The following is a 19,593-nucleotide window of genomic DNA, read 5'->3' on the forward strand; positions in this document are numbered from 1 at the left end:
CCGGCATATGCTAGGTGCTGTATAAATATAGAGGGAAGAAAATTTCACCATCTCCTGCAGCCTACGTGTTTAATTGAAAGGCTATTAGAAGCAATTCCTGCTTCTGCAGGTGCAGTGAAGAAAGCAGCCTTCCCCAGGTGGTTGTGGAAGGTGAACTTGATGTTCAGGAAGGAGTGTTGTTTCTGTGTTAATTAATTTTGCATGTGGAGCATTCACAACCATTTCTTGTCTGCTTTGGCTGATGTGGCTAATTAATCACCTTAAGTGTCTGTAAACAGGAGACTTTTGCTCTCTGTGGCATCTCTTCTCTACCTGCTATAGGCCAGTCTATGTGAGGATACAGACCTGTAGGATCACAGGAATTATATATTTGGTAATGGCTGTGATATCAGCACTGTAAGTGTGAGAGTCATGACTTAACCAGCCTGGGTGAAGGCTAAGAGGAATGTTCTGTTCTCAGGGCACTGGAGAAAGTTTTGCTGCTGGATGAGGGAAGTATGAGCCTGGAAGCTGGAGATATCAATAACAGGAGTCTTTGTGTTCATGTAGGTTGGCTGGGTACATAGATATAATGATTACGACTGAGTTTTGATATCTGAAGGCTGAAAAGTCAAGGAGAAAAGGTTTTACACAGAGGAACTCCTCTTCTTACTTCTGCTTACTTAAGGCCACTGGACTGGGAAGGCTCATCTGGTCCCATCCCTGTTGCTCTCGGCAGCAACAGGATATAACCCTATACAAACCAGTTGTGCTTCTTCTCAAACCCATTTTAGTTGTTTTCACAGCTCTTTTTAGGCAGCTGTTCCAGAACTTCCCTCCTCTGATGGTTAAAATCCATCTTATTTTCAAGGCAATTTTTCTTACAATCAGTTGTTCTTCTACCAGCATTGTTTTTCTGCTTAAATCCCCCTTTTCTTCCTCCCTTATGTATCTGTCCCCCCTCTATTTATACAGAGTAGTCATATCCCCTCTTGGCTTTAATTTAACTAGGTTAAACAAGCTTTTTAATCTTCTCCTTTAAGGCAGGCTCTCTGTTCACCTAATCTCTCAATCCAAGGTTATTTCTGATAACTAACTTTTCTATAAGGTTCCTTGCTTGTTTGCCCAAACCGAGTGTAAAACAGCACGACCTATTGCCTGTTGAGTAATTTTGGGGTGAAGAAATGTGTCAACTATCAGATCTAGAAAAAAAGACATCAGAGTGCTGCTGTTCAAATTTGCATTTGTTCTCTACCTTACCTCTACAAAGCTAAAGTGTCCCATAATGACTTAGTTCCTGATACAATTTATTTTTAATAACAGTAATGACATCTCTATCGAGACTGAAAACTAAGCCTGTGGAGCTACAGTAGATCTCTGTAGTTCAGTCCTTGTAGAATATCTTGCACCAGCCTTCCAAAAACTATCTCAATCCCAAATGATTCCACTTTATGCATGCTTTATTTCTTCACAGTCTACTTCAGCATTAGGGTTACAGCAGTATCCTCCAGGTTTACTTTTACTTTTCATGTACCTTGAGCAGTGCCTACTTCCATAGGCAGTGTCCCAGTTATAATTGCTATTTCTATGGTGTTTCTATTATTCCTACAGTAGCCCTTTTCAGGTTCTGCCCAGTTGCTCTGGTTTTCCCATGTCCTCAATCAGTATCTGTACGAATTGTACTGTCAAGACTCTTATTTCTCCCTGGACTCTCCCTGCTTCCCAGAGGGGCTAGGTATGCTTTTCCACCAGCTGTATTACCAATAATACTGTTATTTTCTGCTCGCTGCCCAACATCCTACCTTTACCTTTTCTATATTTGATCTTCCCTTTTCCATGTATTAAAATCAGGTATAAAAGTTGCATAAGTTTTTCCCAGTTAACTATCTGACAGCAAAGATAAAAACCAGGAACTTAAGCATGTTTACACGGTTCACAGATACATGCCATACATGTCCCCTCATTTAGCTCATTTCCATACTGTTTGTGAGACTTATGACCTTTTCTGTGTTTATCTGTCCAGTGCACCCTAGAAGTGAAAACATACCATTATCTCCATTTTACACAATGTGGAGTGGAGGCACAAGGGTGCAGATCAGATTCTAGAGGTCCCTGGTGGAACAGGGAATTTTCACCTTCTAATCCATGCTCTGTGTTGTTGTGTTACTGCTTTCCCACTGGAATGAATAAGCCCACCAGCTCTTGGACAAAAAAAAAAAAAAAACAAAAAAACAAAACATAACAAGGGAGGAAACATTGAACTTTTGGTGAAATGCAGAAAGCAGTTCAAGTCCTAAGTGAGTTTGGAATGGTCTTTCTTTTGTTCTGTAAATGAAACCAAACCCCTTTTGTTCCTTTTGTATTTCTTCTGTACCAGGAGTGGCAGGAATTGAGAGAAGACTTTAAATGAAAAGAGAATGGTGCAAGGCACAGTGCAAATGGGAGCCTGAATGAAATAAAAACTATCAAAAGACTTTGTCCAGACATAGTTCTCCTGCAGCATGTCGAAAACAGGCACCTGAAGGTTCAGGCTTTCCCCTGAACCTTCACCCCAAATACAAATGCATTGCCTCTGAGCATCTTACCTAAGAAATGTATCTGAACATTTCTGTTTTTATCCAGAACTGTATTCTGCTGCCTAGCCCTTGAAAACCAAATTTCTCAGAGGTTTTGTTTTTCCATCTGTTGACATTAGTTAGATGTTTCTCCAGATGCTGTTGTGTTTTGAAGTCCTGTCTTGGTATAGTAGGATGAGCTCAGAGATTGGCTTCTGCCCTGGCTGGAACAGACAATTTTGAAAGTTTACAGGAGTAGCTTGTACTCATCTGTACTAGCCATCTGCGTAAGGATTTTGCAAATGGTAAGACTGGGTGCTGGTCATTTGAAAAGGCAGTTGCTTTTGCCAGTGTAGCATATAAGATATCCACTGAATGAGACTACCAACTCCACTGTGTTATAAATATCTTACTGACCTGATAACACTGAAAAGAGCACATGCAGAAGAATAAGGAAATATACTTTCCTGGTATAAATTGCAGCAAGAAGATTTAGGTTAGACATCAGGAAAAAAAACTTTTTTAACGGGAAGGATAGTTAAGCACTGGAACAGACTGCCCACAGAGACTGTGGGCTGTCTGTCAGTGTAAGGACAGGTTAGACAAACATCTGCCACAAATGGCTGTTAGAAGCCTTAGCTTCCCTTGGGAGGAGAGAAAAGACTCTGTTAAGAATTAGTTTCAGGGAACTAATATGATACACCTTTCATTAAAGATGCGCATTAACATACTGCAGAACACTTTTATTCTGGCTACATTATACCATGGTTAAGGCAATTTGCCAGCCTGCTGGAAGGCTTTCGGAAGGTGTTCACTGATTTTCCCTTTGCATAGGCAATCTTACCTTTTCTCTGCATGGGATATCTTATATACTTAGGCAAACTAATAACATATATGATTGACTTTTTGTTCCACAGTAGCTCTCACTTTCTTTGCACATATATTGGACTTCTACTTCCAACAGTTTGTTATGCAAAGTGGGATCTTATGCTTAAGGTAAAAGTTAGCTGCTCCTCTCCATCAACACCTCCAAATTCATCCCCAAACCAAAGCGACTTTCCTTTCTTGATAAGATCAGATGTGGTACAGACAGAGAAGGACCAGAACCTTCCTAGGGACTGGAGAATATAATTAGAAAGAGGGTTTTAAAGATCCCTAACATCCTTACTTCTGCTTATTCTGTGACCCTCCAGGGCTCCTAGTGGGAATTTGGATGACTAGACTCTGACTGGAGAACACCCAGTGGGTCTCGAAACTGCAGGGTAACAAATACATAGAATATCTGGGATGGTTTATTTTTCCTCTTTTTGCTGAGGCAAGCACTGAGCAAACCCTAAGTAATAACAGTTCACAAGCTGTTAATACCAAATACTCTGAGACTTCAGAAGTGCCTTGCTCTGCTCTGCACAGCTTGGCAGGTTATATTCTTTAAGAGCAGGCATCATTACCTGGACAAATCTGTGACATTTAATTCTGTTGTGGCTAACCTCTGTCCCCATAGTGAATTGCTCCTTCCCTCTCATGGCAGATTACCTAGCATGCAATGCACATTTGTATTTTCTTTCTCTTGCATTGTTTCCATCCTCTGCACATGTGGTGTTTCTTGCTGTTTCTGACTGTCCTTGCTCACATGTTGCATAAGCCCGCTCTTTTTAAACTACATGCATTTGACCCTTGCATACATGAGCATGTAAAGAAGTCTGCCCCCTCTTAATTCACAATTTTTTTCTTACTTTTCTTATTCATATCGGTACCTGTCTGCAGATATATGGCATGCCTGATTGTTCAGGTTAGCAATGAAATGTAATATTTGTGCATATTCTTGGGACACTCCATAGTTCATTTGAAAATTTAGGTCAGAACATTCCTTTACATCCTGTTATTCTTCTAGAATGATTTTATTGGGATAATAAGGAAAGGACGTGTAGTACTATATTTGCGGGTTAGGTGCTTTAGCACGCTGGAGGCTGTAGCAAGACTGTCATTGTTATCCTAATTTCATAATGTTGTCTGTGTAGTACAACACTGTGAAACGTGCCTGGCAGACAGCCTTATGAACTTCCCTTTCTGTCCCAGAGAACTTCTGGGTAATTACGAGTTGGGTTTGCCTATCTGATCTAATTTATCACTTAGGGGTTTGTATTGTGCCTATTACTGTGATATCTAAGTGCTGCTGAGATTCTGCAAGATGTCTCTTTCATCAACCACTTATTTCTATGATAAGTTAATGTTACTGAGCTGAAGTCTGGGCTGTTCTGTGCAGCATCTTAATCACTGGTCCCTACTGAGCCCCATGTTTGCAGTTATTCTCCTTGTCTAGTGGCTTCACTGAACTGATTTTGAGGATTGAGCTCGGTTACTTGAGGGCTAAAGTTGCACTGCAGAAATCTATGGCTCAGATGATGATAAATTGACCTGATCGATCAACAATTGGGAAGTCCAGGGTTGAGCAGACCCTGGGTGAGCATGTGAGTATATGCTCTTTATTGACTTAGAAATGCACTCTCCACATCCTGGCTTAGATATTATCATGAGTACAGACCAACTGCTGCCCTAGACAACACTATCTGTCTTTTGTGGACAAAAGGCACCACCAGTTCCTGGGGCTCCCAGTTGGCTAGCTTTCACCTGCTGTTCAAAGTGTATTTAAAAATTAAAACAAATGATCCCTGTCTACTCAAGTAACAGAAAAAAAAAATAAAAAAAAAGAAAAAGAGAGAAAAAAAAGAAAAATAACTGTGTACCCTGCTCGTTGGTCCAAGCAGTGTGACTCCATGGGTGGAGGGAACATTAGGATCAAGCTCTCTGACATTTTTTGCCAACTGCTTCTCATAAAATACCTTGGGAAGTTAAGACCAGCTGCCCAGCCACTTCACTCCCTTCTTACAAAACCCACTGACCCACTGCCTTGCCCTCGCTGGGGTGCTGTGTTCACTCTGCAGGAATGGATGGGGAGGCTGTTGTCTCTAGGTGATTTCTTCTGCCTTTCTTCTCCCTTCACAAGCCCCCTGAGTGGATTTTTCTTTCATGTCCAGATGAAGCGTTTGTTTGTTTATTTTGAAGGTGACAAGTGTTTTATGTGAATTTTAGCTGCTCTCAAATGCCAAACCCCAGCTGGGCTTTGAGTTTCACAGAATAACTACTGACACCTAATGAGCCTCTAATAAGTGCTTCTCTCTCCGTCTTGTCATTTAAATAAATAAATGACTGAAAAATGGGGGTGGTGGGAGGGGTGGTGGATTGTAGTGAAATGAAGCTTTTCTCTTTACCCACCAAGCAGGTACACTGCTAAGAGCAGTCCTGCAAGCTTCCCACAGACCCACACTGCCTCTGCCATCAAGTCAATGTGTCTTAGCCCTGGCCTGGGGGGTTTACTTTGAGGATCATGCAAGAAAGTTCCTTCTAAAACGCAGTTAATTTCTTGCCTTCTCAGCTTCAGCTGACAGCCAAGGTGCTAATTAATGCCAACTGTGATGGTGGGAATTGAGAACAAAGGCAAGACTTTAGTAGTTGAAAGCATAGTTGATGTTCAGGCTTTTATTTTCCTGGATTTTTTGCAAGGCATGGTCTACCATGGGCAGTGAGTGTGCTACATGTATCATCCCTTCAGGGACTTGAGTGGCTTCAAGATAGTTATTTGTGGCAGTAGGTATAAGGCAACTGAGTTCCACCCCCCTTTTCTGACTGCTGAAGATATGATCTCTGTTTGCTTAAGAAATGGAAAATTAAACGATCTAAAACTGCAATATATCCTTATGGAAAAGTAGCAAGATTAAAAAATCATAGATGCTCTTTGATGTTATGTTTCATGTGTCAGAAACACAGAGCAATTCCTTGTTTCCAGCTAAGGTGTGTGACCAAGTCATTGTGAAAGGAGAAAAGCAGCTATTTCTGTAAGGCCTTACCAGGAGATATCAAGAACTACTGTTAGAAAACATCTTTGTCTATGTTATTCTCTGGTGAAGACACTCCTGAAAATGCAGAACATCTCCCTCTTCAGCTGCCTGTCCTTTGGAAGAACTTGGTCCTGACTAGGAATGGGCAACCTTTTTCCAGAAGAAGGAGTTATTTCTGGACAAAATCAAGTTTGGCTAAAATGAATCTGTCTGATGAATTTCAATGAAAACAAATAATGACAAGATTTTGAAAAAATAAACTAGTTCTGTTTTAACTTTTTCAAGTGAAGTATTTCAATTTCTCTGTTTCAAAATGACACTTGTTTCAACATTTGTATATATTTCTCCTCTTTTTTAGCAGGAAAAAAAAATATATTGTGGCTAGTAGGCTGTAGTCAATGTTTCAGGAGACATTAAGCTCTGTTCCTGTTCTTTGACTGAGAAAGTTGAAAGATATCCTATCTGTTTGACCGTGGTGATGGTATTCCTGTGGTCATCCACTCACTATCCCAGAGGGTGCGACCATCACAGAGATGAGACAACCCAGACATCTTTCTTGTTCTCCACTTGCCCTGTTTTGAATCCACTTAATCAGAGCCTTCTTTCCAGAAATATCCTCATTTTACATAAGCCATGAGCTTGGGTACTCCAGAGTGGTGGTCCTGCCCAGGCCTGTGGGAGCTGTGGTTTATGCAGAAGGATGGGGCAACTAGAAGTCTATCTTCTGTGGTTTGTGTCTCCACAGGTGGGGAAATGGAAGGAAAAAAAGTTGCAGATGAAGTATTATGTGTGGCCCCGCTTTGAGCTGTATCCCGACTCTGAGGAACGTGAAGATGATCACCTGAGTATCGTAACCTTGGAAGAGGCACCGTTCGTCATTGTGGAGAATGTGGACCCTCTAAGTGGCACCTGCATGAGGAACACAGTCCCTTGTCAAAAACGCATAGTGACCGAGTATGCACCCCTGGGTTTTTCTCCTCTTACGGGGCTCTCCCTTCTCAGCAGAATGTAGAGAGTCTCTTAGGCCAATACCATCATACCCTGATAATCCTTTTTTAGAAAAGTCACCTCCATTGCTCAGCCTGGCCTGTGTCCTCCCATGACTGGCACCTTTGGACAATACCCTCCAGCACAGATAGCACAAGTGAAATTCTCCACATTATATTGTGGGAGGGGGAGTGCATGCTGACAACAGAGGGGAGTTAAGGGAGTTTTCTCCAGTTTTTTAATCCATTATTGTTGTGATGGTTTAGGAACAAAACTGATGAGGAGCCAGATTACATGAAGAAATGTTGCAAAGGGTTCTGCATTGACATCCTCAAGAAAATCTCAAAGTCTGTCAAGTTCACCTATGACCTCTACTTGGTGACTAATGGCAAGCATGGGAAAAAGATCAATGGGACGTGGAATGGAATGATTGGAGAGGTCAGCAGCAAAGGGAGGGCATGGTGGGCTTCATCCCTGGGTTAGGTGGCATGGGTCAGGTCTGGTATCCCATCATTATTGTGTTCCCTTCCGGGGCAGGGACAGCGGTGATTCTATAGCAATGACTGACCTGGATTCTTTCTGGGCCCTGGGTGAATTAATCTGCTCTGACACTGACCATGACTACCTTTCTTGTTCAATGATTATCTATTATTCTCTATAGTGTCACAAATTTGGCCCTCACAGTAAAAGAAAGAGGGTAATATCCATGCACCAGAGACACTGCAACCTGGATTATGCTTAGATCATATATAAGGTGCATAAAGAATGAAATAAGACTTCGCAGTGTTAGAGGGAGGAGAAAGCAAGGACAGAAAAATGAGATAAGATGCCTTCTCAGTGGATGATGTGTTTATCCTAAGACCTCTGCAGATTTATTTTTTATACACATACCAGCTTTGAGGGGAAGATTAATGCCTATAGATTTCCTGAAAGAAGAAGGTGTCCTGATGAAAGATTAGAAAGGAGAGATGATAGAAACAATACAGGGAATGGGATACAAGAGTAAAAAAAACTGTATGGAAAGTCAGGGATTTGGCTGTGGTGCTTGAGATGTGCCTTGGCTCTGTGTATGATCTCTTCCTTTTCTTCCTCCAGGTTGTCACCAAACGGGCTTATATGGCTGTGGGATCCCTCACCATTAATGAGGAGCGTTCAGAAGTGGTGGATTTCTCTGTGCCCTTCATTGAGACAGGAATCAGTGTCATGGTGTCACGTAGCAATGGAACTGTCTCACCTTCTGCCTTCTTAGGTATCATTTTAGTCTAAAATTAAAACTTCACCCAGTGTTCATTAAAAATTAGGTGAAGGTTGCTTGCAATTCTTAGCCTGAAAGTTCCTTTTTGGGAGTACCTGTGGGACAGGTATATAAAAATAAACTGTGATGTTTTAGTTCTAAATCCCAAGCAAGCAAAATCCAGGCAAACTGAACTGCCTAGGAGTTCAAGGCGTTTCACAGCAATTGTATGCCTAATCCCAGCAAAGAATGGTCTCACTCAGAGTTGTCACCTACCCTGCTGCATGTGGTTTCCCAGTGATTCAACTAATAGCATGTTCAAGCAGTGTAGGCCAGGAAAAGATTGATTCAAACCTTATAGCTGGTATGTCATAGTACTTAATGATAACAATTAGCAATAAATTATTGCACTTCAAGAGGCGTTTGTAAAGAAGGTATTGACTTGACCCTCACTTGTCAGTGCAACTGGTAGAAGTTAGAGATCTAGTAGTCTTTCAAGAGTTGAGCCATCAGTTCTGTGCTGACACTGTGTCTTCCAATCAAGTGATTTCTGATGTCCTTGGTGGTTTAGGGTGATCAGAGAATGTGGAAATGATACTACATTTCACCAAGACATCCATGTCTTCCTAGTATCTACTATTTGTCTTTATAAAATGCTTTATGATGCAGCAAACACAGTATATGAGTTATATAATTACTCTCTGATCTCTGCCAGCATCCTGAGAACACTTACAAAGAGAAAGAACTTTATATGGGTAAAGAAATTTTTCCAAATCTCTTTAAGTAGGAGTTTCATGACTACTCTCTCTTCAGGAATTCTGCCTTTAGCCAAGTCCACCAATATTGCTGGGATATGTAAAAACAATGATAAAGTTAACTCCAAAATTTTAAATTTATTTTTAACTGAGGTTGCAATATTGGTTATAGTCTGGAGAAAAGTTCTAAGTTTCTTTGATCTGGTTCAGTCTCATCTTTATCTATTCAGGCTTGGAGAAGGAAAAAAACCTGGCAGAGATTAAACACTTGCAGAATATGAATGCTAACATTTCTAGAATGAGCCAGTGTTCCCATTGCTACGGGAATCGAATAGCTGAAAAAACTACTATCATTATGGCTGAACCTCAGAAATTTGGAGATGCTCTTTGGCTCAATAGCATCTTGAAAGTTGGATGCTTGTCTGAAACTCTGCCAGTTCTGCCTGATTTTCCCCACTCTCTCCAGATGGTGCTGGAGGACTTCCTGGGAACAATCTTTTATCAATGCATTTTATTTTATCAGTGCATGCCACAATAGCTGCATGTCGTTCCAGATGGAGCTATGTGTCACAAATGTAACAGTAAGAAGGAATGCAGTCATTACAGAGATAGAAACCGCACTTCACACAATTCAAGAAGTTTTTCAGACTCAGGTTGAAGGCTTAGTTGAAACCTCTGTTTCCTCCCTGCCCAGTTTGTCCCATACTCACACTGGGGTGCTCCAGAGAGCAAAGGAGGTGAGGGAGGGGTGAGGTGGTGTATCAGGTTGTATCAGGTTGTATCAGGAACCATTTCACCATGGTTTTGTCTTCTTCTCCAGAGCCTTTCAGTGCTGACGTATGGGTGATGATGTTTGTGATGCTGCTTATCATCTCTGCAGTGGCTGTCTTCGTCTTTGAATACTTCAGCCCTGTGGGCTATAATCGGTGCCTTGCTGATGGCAGAGGTAAGTCGAGTCCCCTCTTGCATGATCCTCTTTCTCTTCCAATCCCAGCTCCTTTATCAGGGTACTTCCTTTGCCTTGAATGTGATATGGATCTAGCCTGCCCTGAGCTCTGTGTTCAGACAGAAGAGGGCAGGGATGGAGGCGGAAAAAAAGCTCTGAGGAGAGCAGATGTTCATAATGGATAATTTGCTTGGCTCAGGAGATGGAGCTGTGTCGCCTTTCATCTCTAAAGCATGCAGCAGCTCCAACTTGTTTCTCATTGAGGGAAAATGGGTCCTGGTAGCTGGTGCTGGCAGTGCCTATGGTGCTGCACTCTCTGAGACAATCAGAGGGCTCAGTGCTGTCAATCCATCCTTCAGTGCTATGTCTCCCCAGAGAGTAAGTCACTCTGCTGGCCTCCCAGCATAGTGCTATGTCCTCCAGACTCCACATCTGTCACCTGGGCATGTCTCTCCCTCCCTTGGCTCCTTGGCTTGCTAAAGCTGACTGAGGAAGTGGGAAGCTCATTTTCCTGGGAGTGGGTGATGGATTGTTTTGCAAGGGCAGCAGGAAAGATGAGAACAAGTGAGTGACCCATCTCTGTGGTTCTGATCTTCAGAAGACAGCCCAATGAGTTAAAGAGAGGATGGACAGACAGCCTAAGGGACAGCCTTTTTTGCCTTATTGGCATGAAGACAATTAGACAGATAAGCCTTCTGTCATCTCCATATCTTCACCTCCTGATAAATGAAGCCTTCAAATATTTCTGGGCTTATTGGTCCATTCAGAATAGTGGGAGAGGGATGGTTTTTGGAAAATACACTCATTTGCTCCCAAAACTAGTGCTCTGAGTGAATTTATGCCACCAAATTAGAGAGAAGTGGAAAAAAAAAGTGTTAATGAGAATGTCGGCAGAACCATATATATGGGGTTCTTCTCTGTGCTCTTCTCTGGCTGTGTTCTTCTCTGGCTTGTATGTCTTCAACAGACTGGGTAATGAAACCCTCTTGCAGCGGTATCTGTAGAGCCCTGTTATTTCAATGGTGCGCTTCTTTGCACCCGTACAAGTACAGTGAAAGCCATGTTTTGCACAGGTATGTGCTGGGAGTTCAAGGACAACATCACTGTTTAATAGCTAGAAACGAGGATAGAATTTTTCTGAGCAAACTCTATTTTGGTAACAACACTTGAACTGAAATGGAATGTTTGGGCTTTTAGATACTCCAGATAGATACAAAAAAAGCCCTTGTATAAGGTTTCACTGGAAATCTTTGAGACAGAATAAATATGGAAGCCTGAGGATGGTTTAAAAAGTCATTTTTCAGGGTCTCACTTTGTTGAGATATTGTGTCATGAACATGGGGGAGCGCAGCTGCTGATATTCATCTCGCATGTGGGAATAGATACTGCTCTTAACTCTGAAGTCAAGATACATATGTGAATATAAATGCAGACCACTTACTCTGAGATGCTCACTGTGGGATCATGTTTCTCAATCACTCTAGAGCCAGGAGGTCCCTCTTTCACCATTGGCAAAGCTATCTGGCTGCTGTGGGGGCTGGTGTTCAACAACTCTGTGCCAGTGCAGAATCCCAAGGGTACCACTAGCAAGATCATGGTGTCGGTGTGGGCCTTCTTCGCTGTCATCTTTCTGGCCAGCTACACTGCCAACCTGGCTGCCTTCATGATCCAAGAGGAATACGTGGACCAGGTGTCTGGCTTGAGCGACAAAAAGGTAATGGATCCACCCAAACCCCCAAAGCAGCCTTTTTCACAGAAGAGGCTGCTCTACCCTCTGTTCTTGCTTTTACTGGGAAAATGTTCAGTATATTTTGGTGTTGCATCATAACTTTAGTTGCAGTTTAAATAGCACAACTGCTCTTCATTGGTATTCCGTTGCATTTTTACATATTTTAAGCACTTCAGGAATGAATTAGGAACAGAATTGAACTGTGCTTGCTTGCATGATCCCAAACCACACCTCAATTGCCAGCAAGGAATGTATTAACGGAGCTTTTGAGATGATGCATATAATGGCTCTAACCTGTTTTATCAGGATGAAATAATTTGTCTGTGCGGGGATGCTGGCCATTAGGCTAGGAAATATGATCTGTTAGTTTATTCTGAGGACAAGTTCTGCCCATGGGGTAAATCAGCATGGCTTTGATGATTTTATATTGCTTGCATTTGAAGTTATACTGTAATTTTTCTGAGGCCGTTGGAAGCTTAGCATAAGAAATAGTTTCCTGCTCGGAGTATGTTTTGCTGCCTTGTTTACGTGCACTACATTTTGTCCTTTCAGAGCACTTGCTTTGGCTGGGCTCTGCATACTGAGGATTTTGAGGATATTGCTCATGTATGCAGGGTAGCACTGTCTGGTTCATGAAGGTCTGAAACTTTGCACCCTGCTTTATTTTTGTTTTGTGGTGAGGTTACTCACAAGGAATTGAGTGTTGTGAAGCTTGGTTGCCCATGTGGAACTTGTTACTCAGTCACTGGGGCTGCTTAAGGGGTCATGCCATTGTAGGGCAACCAAATAGCAATAGGTCACATATGCTGCTACCAGGGATAACAGCAAGAAGAGGACTGCAAGTGTCAGTTTGCTGCTGCTGGACTGGTTATTGTTACTGTCTCTTGTGTCCCCCATGATAGTCTAGAAATAAATTGTGGCCAGGCCCCCTGTGCATACAGTGTCCTGTGCAGAAGGCTATAAATTCTGTGGTGGATTAATTTTTAAGAGGGTTTTTTTTCCCCTTTTGCTGTTTTCTCCTGGAATGAAATGTGACACAGAATGATACAATCCATGTATCAAGTGCTCCTGGTATTTGTTTTAATTTCAACCTCAATTTGCTTCACACTGTCTCCACATTTGCAGTGTGCTGTGTTGAGGAAGGGATGGAGGGGAGGATGCTTTTCTGCCAGGTGGAGGTTGTTGTGGAGACTCCTTAGAAGCTGTGGACTCCCTCAGACTAAAAGACACTGTTCAAAACCAGTCAGCCCTACTGAGTTAACGTTAGTTTGTCATCATTAGGTTTTCAACTGTCTGAGCTGAATGGGATAGTTCATACCTGTGATCTATTGTTTCAGGCTGTGCCTAGGCTCATGGAGAGAGCCACGCTTTCATTCTCATGTTTTTCAAGATATTCTTCATATCTGCAGAGATATGTGCATGAAATATCAATTGAAAGTGGTAACTCCTGGAGCTTCACAGAGCCTTTGCATACAAGTTTCTGGGCCTATTTTAGTTGATTTCACTGTAGGGCCTCCTGTGTGCATTGGATTGAGGTCATTTTCTTCTACTTTTCTTTGCCAACATACCTGTATTTGCTTTTGCTACCTAAAGCACATGTGCTTTGTTTCTTGGGGAAGGGAAAAGCCACAGTACATACTCATATCATTGCAGTATGCCTCAAACACAGCTGCTAGTGAAAATACAATATTTGGGTAAAATTATGATCTACCAGAGCATCTGGGATCAGATGAAAATTGGCTGGTAAAAACTGGCTGCCTCTGGAGAATAAAGACAGGTGGGACTAACTCCATCCAAAAGATTGAATGTGTTTGAACTACTGGGCTCATGGATTTCCACTCTCTGAACATGCAGAGGGCCCTGCAGAATTTGAGAGCAGCCATCCAGGCATCTGTCACACTGCTTCATGATGCCCTGGTTTGGGAGGAGTTCACTCTTCTGAATCTTCTCCCTCTTCCAGAGCCCTCATACTGCTTGCAACTCACTCGCCCCCTCAATGCACTGCTTGGCCAGGATGTGGCCACATCCAGGGTAGGTGGAGGTGTGCTGTGCTCTACCTTCCTTTTCCTGCCTGCTTGAATTAGCCAGTTCAGACTTTCAAAGGAGGCAGTCACAGACTAATGCCAGGTGGCCAAGAGGAATGACTATAGCTTCCAGTCTCTTTTATCTCCAATGAGTGATCTGGTGTCCACAGCAGAAGTGAAGCAGATCAACCTCCTGGCCTACTACATCAGCTGGCAGGGGCAAGGGCACAAGGAGTCAGCACAGGATGTAATCCAATCTGACAGGAAAAGGGCTGGTTATTTTAAGGGATATTGTTCCTACTTCCCTAGACCCAGATCTGCTTGCAAATGTCTTTGTCGCATGACAGTACCTGGGGAAGGTGTCCCACTGGCACAATAAGCAGCCAAAATGCCAGATGCACTCACAAAATCTGTTACTGTGCCTGGCTGGGGAACACTTGTCAAGGTCAGGCTGGCTACAACCTGCGACAGCCACCCTGAGGGTCTCTGTGGACCGTCTCCCTGGGGCCTTGCTTGGGAAGAGCCGCTCTGAGAGGTGCCTGTGGATGCTGACCTGCCGTTTCCCCAGAAAAGTGGGCTGAAATGCTCCAGCTGTCTAAGGTCTTGGCTGTGCCCCAGCATTTGCTTCCTAATGACACACAAGACAGTGACTAAGGTCATGTCCCCGCTGTGCTGTGTGGATGCTTGAGCTGGCCTGTCTGAGCTGGGCTGGAGTGGATACCTCTGTGCCAGGGTAGTAGGTTGGACTGAGGGTGGCTGAAGGCTCCCTGTACTGAGCTTAGTGACCTCAGCCACTCTCTCTCTGGCTCAGGTGATGCTCACCCTGCTGAATGCCACCCCTTTGTGCTTAGCTGGCCCAAAACTGGTGTCAGACCTGACCCAGAAACCCATCTCAAGATGGCTTTTAATTTCCCTATGTTAACCCTTGCAGCTGCTAAGTCATACATCAATCTGAGGCTCTTAATGCTGGTGCAGCTGTGGGCAGTTTGAGGGAGGAGAAACCTGCTCTTCCCCGAGAACAGCACAGCCCCATGAGTCCTGCAGGCAAAGAGCTGCTCTGGCAGCATCCCCCTTCCAGCTCCCTCTGCTCACGGCATGCCAAATCGCTCTCCTCCTGCACAGATGCCAAACCAGCACTCACCACCTCTGTCGGTCCATCTTGTGCAGAGTGGAGGCTGGATGTGGTCCCGGCAGGGGCTCTGCCCATCAGCAGCAGCATCGACAAGCCCAGTCAGAGCAGCCTTGCATGCACGGCCAGGCTGCGTCTGTCTGGGGTCCGTGCGGGGGCTGTTACGGCCCTGACCCCCTGAGAAAGCCCTGCTGGTAAGACAGCCAGTTGCAGAATACTGCAGTTGACTCCTGGGTCTGGATTTCATCTGACTGTAATCAGGAGATACAACCAAATTTCCAATAATGGGAGAGCTTCAGACACATTAGAGAAACAAGTGCCTGCAGTATTTCAGTCTAACGAAGGCAATAAATACAGGAAAGATTATATAAAATGAACTAATGTGTGAAATAATCTAATAGCTGTACATAATTTCCATTCATATACAGTAGTAATAGAATAAAAGCAAATGTGGACAGCCAGCAGGGCACTTAAATAAAATAATTTAGAATGCAGTAGGTTAATAACAAAAAAAAATAGTATCCATGCCTATAAATTAGTTGGAAATGCCAAAGAAGCTAATAAAGTATCAAAATGGTAATTTTGTAATTGACATAAAAAGGAGAGAAATGGATTTCTGCATGCCTGCAAATGAATACATATTAATGAAATTTCACATGTATTTGACTTATTTGCTTTTAAAAATGTAAATGAATTGTTGAGACACAGGGCCTGTTTCTCTGCAGCATAGGTCAGCTATTTTCTCCCAACAGATATGAATTTTTTCCAAAAAAAAAAAGTTTTGGAGTTAAAACTAGCCAATATTTTTACCGAAAAAAAACCCCGGGGAGAGTGTAAGAAGACAGAGGGAAATTCTGATATTTGTCAAAGTAGCTCATTTTAGTATACTTGTAAACAAAATATTTTGTTTGACATTTCTGACATGTATTTTTGACTTGTAATTTTCTAAACACACTACTCATAAAATTGATCTACATTAAAAAAAATGAAAATAAAGATTGTTTTTCTGTAACAAATGAAAGGGACAGAAAAAGATACTTGGAAAACAAAACAATACACGTTATTTTGAGGTGAATGAAACATTTCAGATTGATACAAAGCAAAAGTCTCACTGAAAACCTGCAAAAAAAGATCTGCTGTATTTCTGCAGTAATAGATGCTTGGCCATGAAAGTGAAAAATGAATTATTTCCCACATTGTACTCTGCGGCACATTAAATCTAAATTATACAAGGGTCCCAGATATTCAGAACATTTAAGCGTGTGCTTAACTTTGCGCTCATGAGTGGTGACATTAAAGTCAATGGGCTATTATTCACATGACTGAAGTTAAATGCTTTTCTGAGCTTGCAGCTTTTGTACAACAAATACCTTCTCTGGAGAAGTCCAGGAAAAATGAAGAGCGGGTATTTCTGTCAGCTAGAAATTTTCCAAGGGGACCAAAAGTAGGGGTCAGTCTTGTACCTTGTAAGATCTATAAGGTGAAGATTGTCTAACCGGTTGGCTTGGATGCAGTACAAATCTTCCACAGGATTGTGCATTGACTATGAACACACATTTGTTGTACTCTCCCACATTTCTGTATGATACAAAGGAAGTTTTATGTGGTAGTGTCCAAAAACAGAAAATATGCAGTCCTTTCAACAGCAGTATGATTTTTATCATCAAGAGACCTTTGTGGAGATACGAATTAGCTAGACAAAAGTAAGACCATGCCACTTCCAGCTCTGTCCTCTCGTGATAAATCAGAACCTTTTTAAAAATGCATAGAGTCCGATGCACCTTACTTGACCAAAAAAACAAAAAAAAAAAAAAAAGGAAGTCCCCAAAACTCCAGTCCTTATGTCATGGGGTAGAGTTGAACTTCTTTCCACAGTGCTTCTCTGGGGGGTCATCTTCCTGTAAAGTTAAACTGCGTTCAGTTTTTTGCTTAAATATGACCTTTGTATATAACAGTAGTGGTACCAACTACTGCTTAATATAACAAACATTGGTTCATAGTGAAGTGTAGAAAACTCAGAGCTCCGATAGTCTGAAATGTTGTACCTTAATACCTGATGATTTCTCTGTACCACTTTGTAAATCATCAGTTAATATAGTATGAACTGTTTACAAATACTATATAGTTCAGTATATATCTGTGTGATTACATATTATGCTAAAGTCTTCATATTAATAAATATCTATTAAAATAGCTACAGCATATTGTATTCTAGCAGTCGATCTTTCTAACTGGTGACTTACACTTATTGTGTACATAAGTATGATCACAGATAATTTTTTACAATTGTAGATGGGCACATTTATTGTAGATTTAGTTATTCTCTACTTCTTGGATTGGCAAGATTTTTATGCTTTCTGAGATCCTTGGAACCAACATCTATGCCTGTGTGCTAAAAAGTGATTCAGTAGTTTTAAGGCTATAAATGTTTAAAGTTAGTGGGTTTTCAAGCATGCTTTTTCTCCCCCCTCTTCAGTCCTACTTTCTTTGTCATTCTCCCTCTTTTTTTAAGCTCAGAGCTGTGTAGCGCAGAGCGTTGAGGAGGCTGCAATATGCTTTAGCCTTGACTCAGTCTCTCAGGATTCTCTCTTTTCTGTTGATCTGGAGGGATTTAATGGCAGTAAAAACTTGTAATGAGACTCTTCAGGATTAATTCCAGTTAAAATGCAGTTTAGTTGGGAACTTAAGCAGGTAAGATACAAGGGGAAGGGATACTCAGAGTCAGACCGTAGGTTTAAATCATCCTTGCTGGAAAGGGAGAAACGCAACCCCTTGGGCTTTGCTGGTGGCATGGGTGGGAGCTGCTGGATGAGGGATGTCAGCCACAGAGCCACAGCACTGTTTGTAGCTTGCAGCTTTTGCATTCCCCCTGCCATGCTGTCCTGGCCTTTCCCAGGCCTCAGCTACCACTAACTCTTCCTTTTCATTTTCCTTTTAACTGTCTCTTGGAGCTAACCCTTTGGAGGCTCTGGGCAAATTTGGTTGCTTCTGTGCTAATTGTTTGGCAGTCTGGAAAAAGCTGTCTTTGGAGAGTTATGTAAGGGGGGAGGGAGGGAGGGAGGGAGGGCAAGCAGCAAAGGATTGTCCTGCTTCTCGCGTCAGTATAAGTCAGTGGAGAGGGAAGCAATGAATATTTTTATTTATTATTTATACGGTACCATAAATGTACTTGGCACTCTGCAGTCAAATAAAAGACAATGGTCCTGCCACCATGACTTGGCAGCCTGAGAGATGAGAGCTGGCCTCCTTCATCTGAATGATCAGGGCTCAATTGCTGGTAGGGAAGGGATGGGAGGATGAGAACTACAGGATTAAAAAAAAATACAACAGCCACCCCCTGCCCTTTCATTACTTATGCCTAGCAACTGTGACATTTGAAGTTATATGTGCATACATATACTTGATAAATATTTGGGAGGTTTGTATCTTCCCAGGCATTTTTACTTCACCTGGTGGAAAGGAGCCCTGCTTCTCCCAGGCCTTTGGCTATTCAAAGTCAAACTTCCCCTGAGACTTAGTGGCCCAGCAGGCTTGCTTGCTCCAGATGTACCTGCTCCTGTGCCCCAGGACTCACATGGAAGTGATATGGCTTTCATTCATCTGCTGTCATCTGCTTGCAGATGGGAGGCAGCTTTCTGCAGAAGGCTTGAGGAAGGCGTTATCTCCCACCTCTGGGATGGTACTGGGATTCCCTAGCTGTCCTGCCTCAAGTGCCCTGCTTTTTGCTTTGCTTCCCTGCCTACAGAGGTGCTTAAGAAATTGCACTAGTATGATGACTAGGATTTTCTACTTACTTGGATGAACATTCTGGCCCTGGTGAAGTCTTTGGGAGATTTGCCAGACTTGTACAGGGTTTCGCCCTATTGCCCAGTGGTTGGTACCCACACACAAGATGCTGAAGCTGGTTGGCTGCTATTAGTTCTCAGAAGACAGGAGGCTCTGACATGCCTTTCTTAGTGAAAATGGATGAAAAAAGGAATTGCTCCCCCACCAAATTACATCTTCTGAATTTCTCAGTGTTTCATAATTTGTTAACCAGCTGTCTCATGTGCAAACAAAGCAGATTTCAAGCTCCTCTGTACTTAGCTGCCAATTCCCCTCTCAAGGTCTTTTTCATCAGTTAGTTTTCTCCTCTGAATGAACATCTACACTTCTAAAGCTATTAACATGAGTGTACTAACTGGCATCTTTCTGCCTCACTAATTTCTGTTTTGTTCTTGCCTGGGATTATTCAGTAAGTGCCTTTTGTCCCATTTTGTTTAGCTTCCAAGGAAGCTGACTGCTAAGGATGGAATACATATCATGATTTGATACTGGGCTGAGCAGATGATCTTCATCTTCTACATGCTTGTAAGCAAA

General features: G+C 42.4%; 1 protein-coding gene across 2 annotated transcripts in view; it reads left to right on the forward strand.

Moving 5' to 3' along the window:
* The window catches only part of GRIN2B (glutamate ionotropic receptor NMDA type subunit 2B), a 204,536-nt gene that overhangs the window by 168,452 nt on the left and 16,491 nt on the right, over positions 1-19,593 (forward strand). For both annotated transcript variants that reach the window (XM_042793302.1, XM_042793303.1), the window contains exons 6-10: positions 7,176-7,384; positions 7,684-7,855; positions 8,513-8,666; positions 10,227-10,352; positions 11,837-12,066. In XM_042793302.1, the coding sequence (XP_042649236.1) occupies positions 7,176-7,384; positions 7,684-7,855; positions 8,513-8,666; positions 10,227-10,352; positions 11,837-12,066 (891 nt within the window). The remainder of the gene's footprint in view (positions 1-7,175; positions 7,385-7,683; positions 7,856-8,512; positions 8,667-10,226; positions 10,353-11,836; positions 12,067-19,593) is intronic.

Source organism: Tyto alba, unplaced genomic scaffold (genome assembly GCF_018691265.1).
Source record: "Tyto alba isolate M040663 unplaced genomic scaffold, T.alba_DEE_v4.0 Super-Scaffold_2, whole genome shotgun sequence".
NCBI lineage: Eukaryota > Metazoa > Chordata > Aves > Strigiformes > Tytonidae > Tyto > Tyto alba.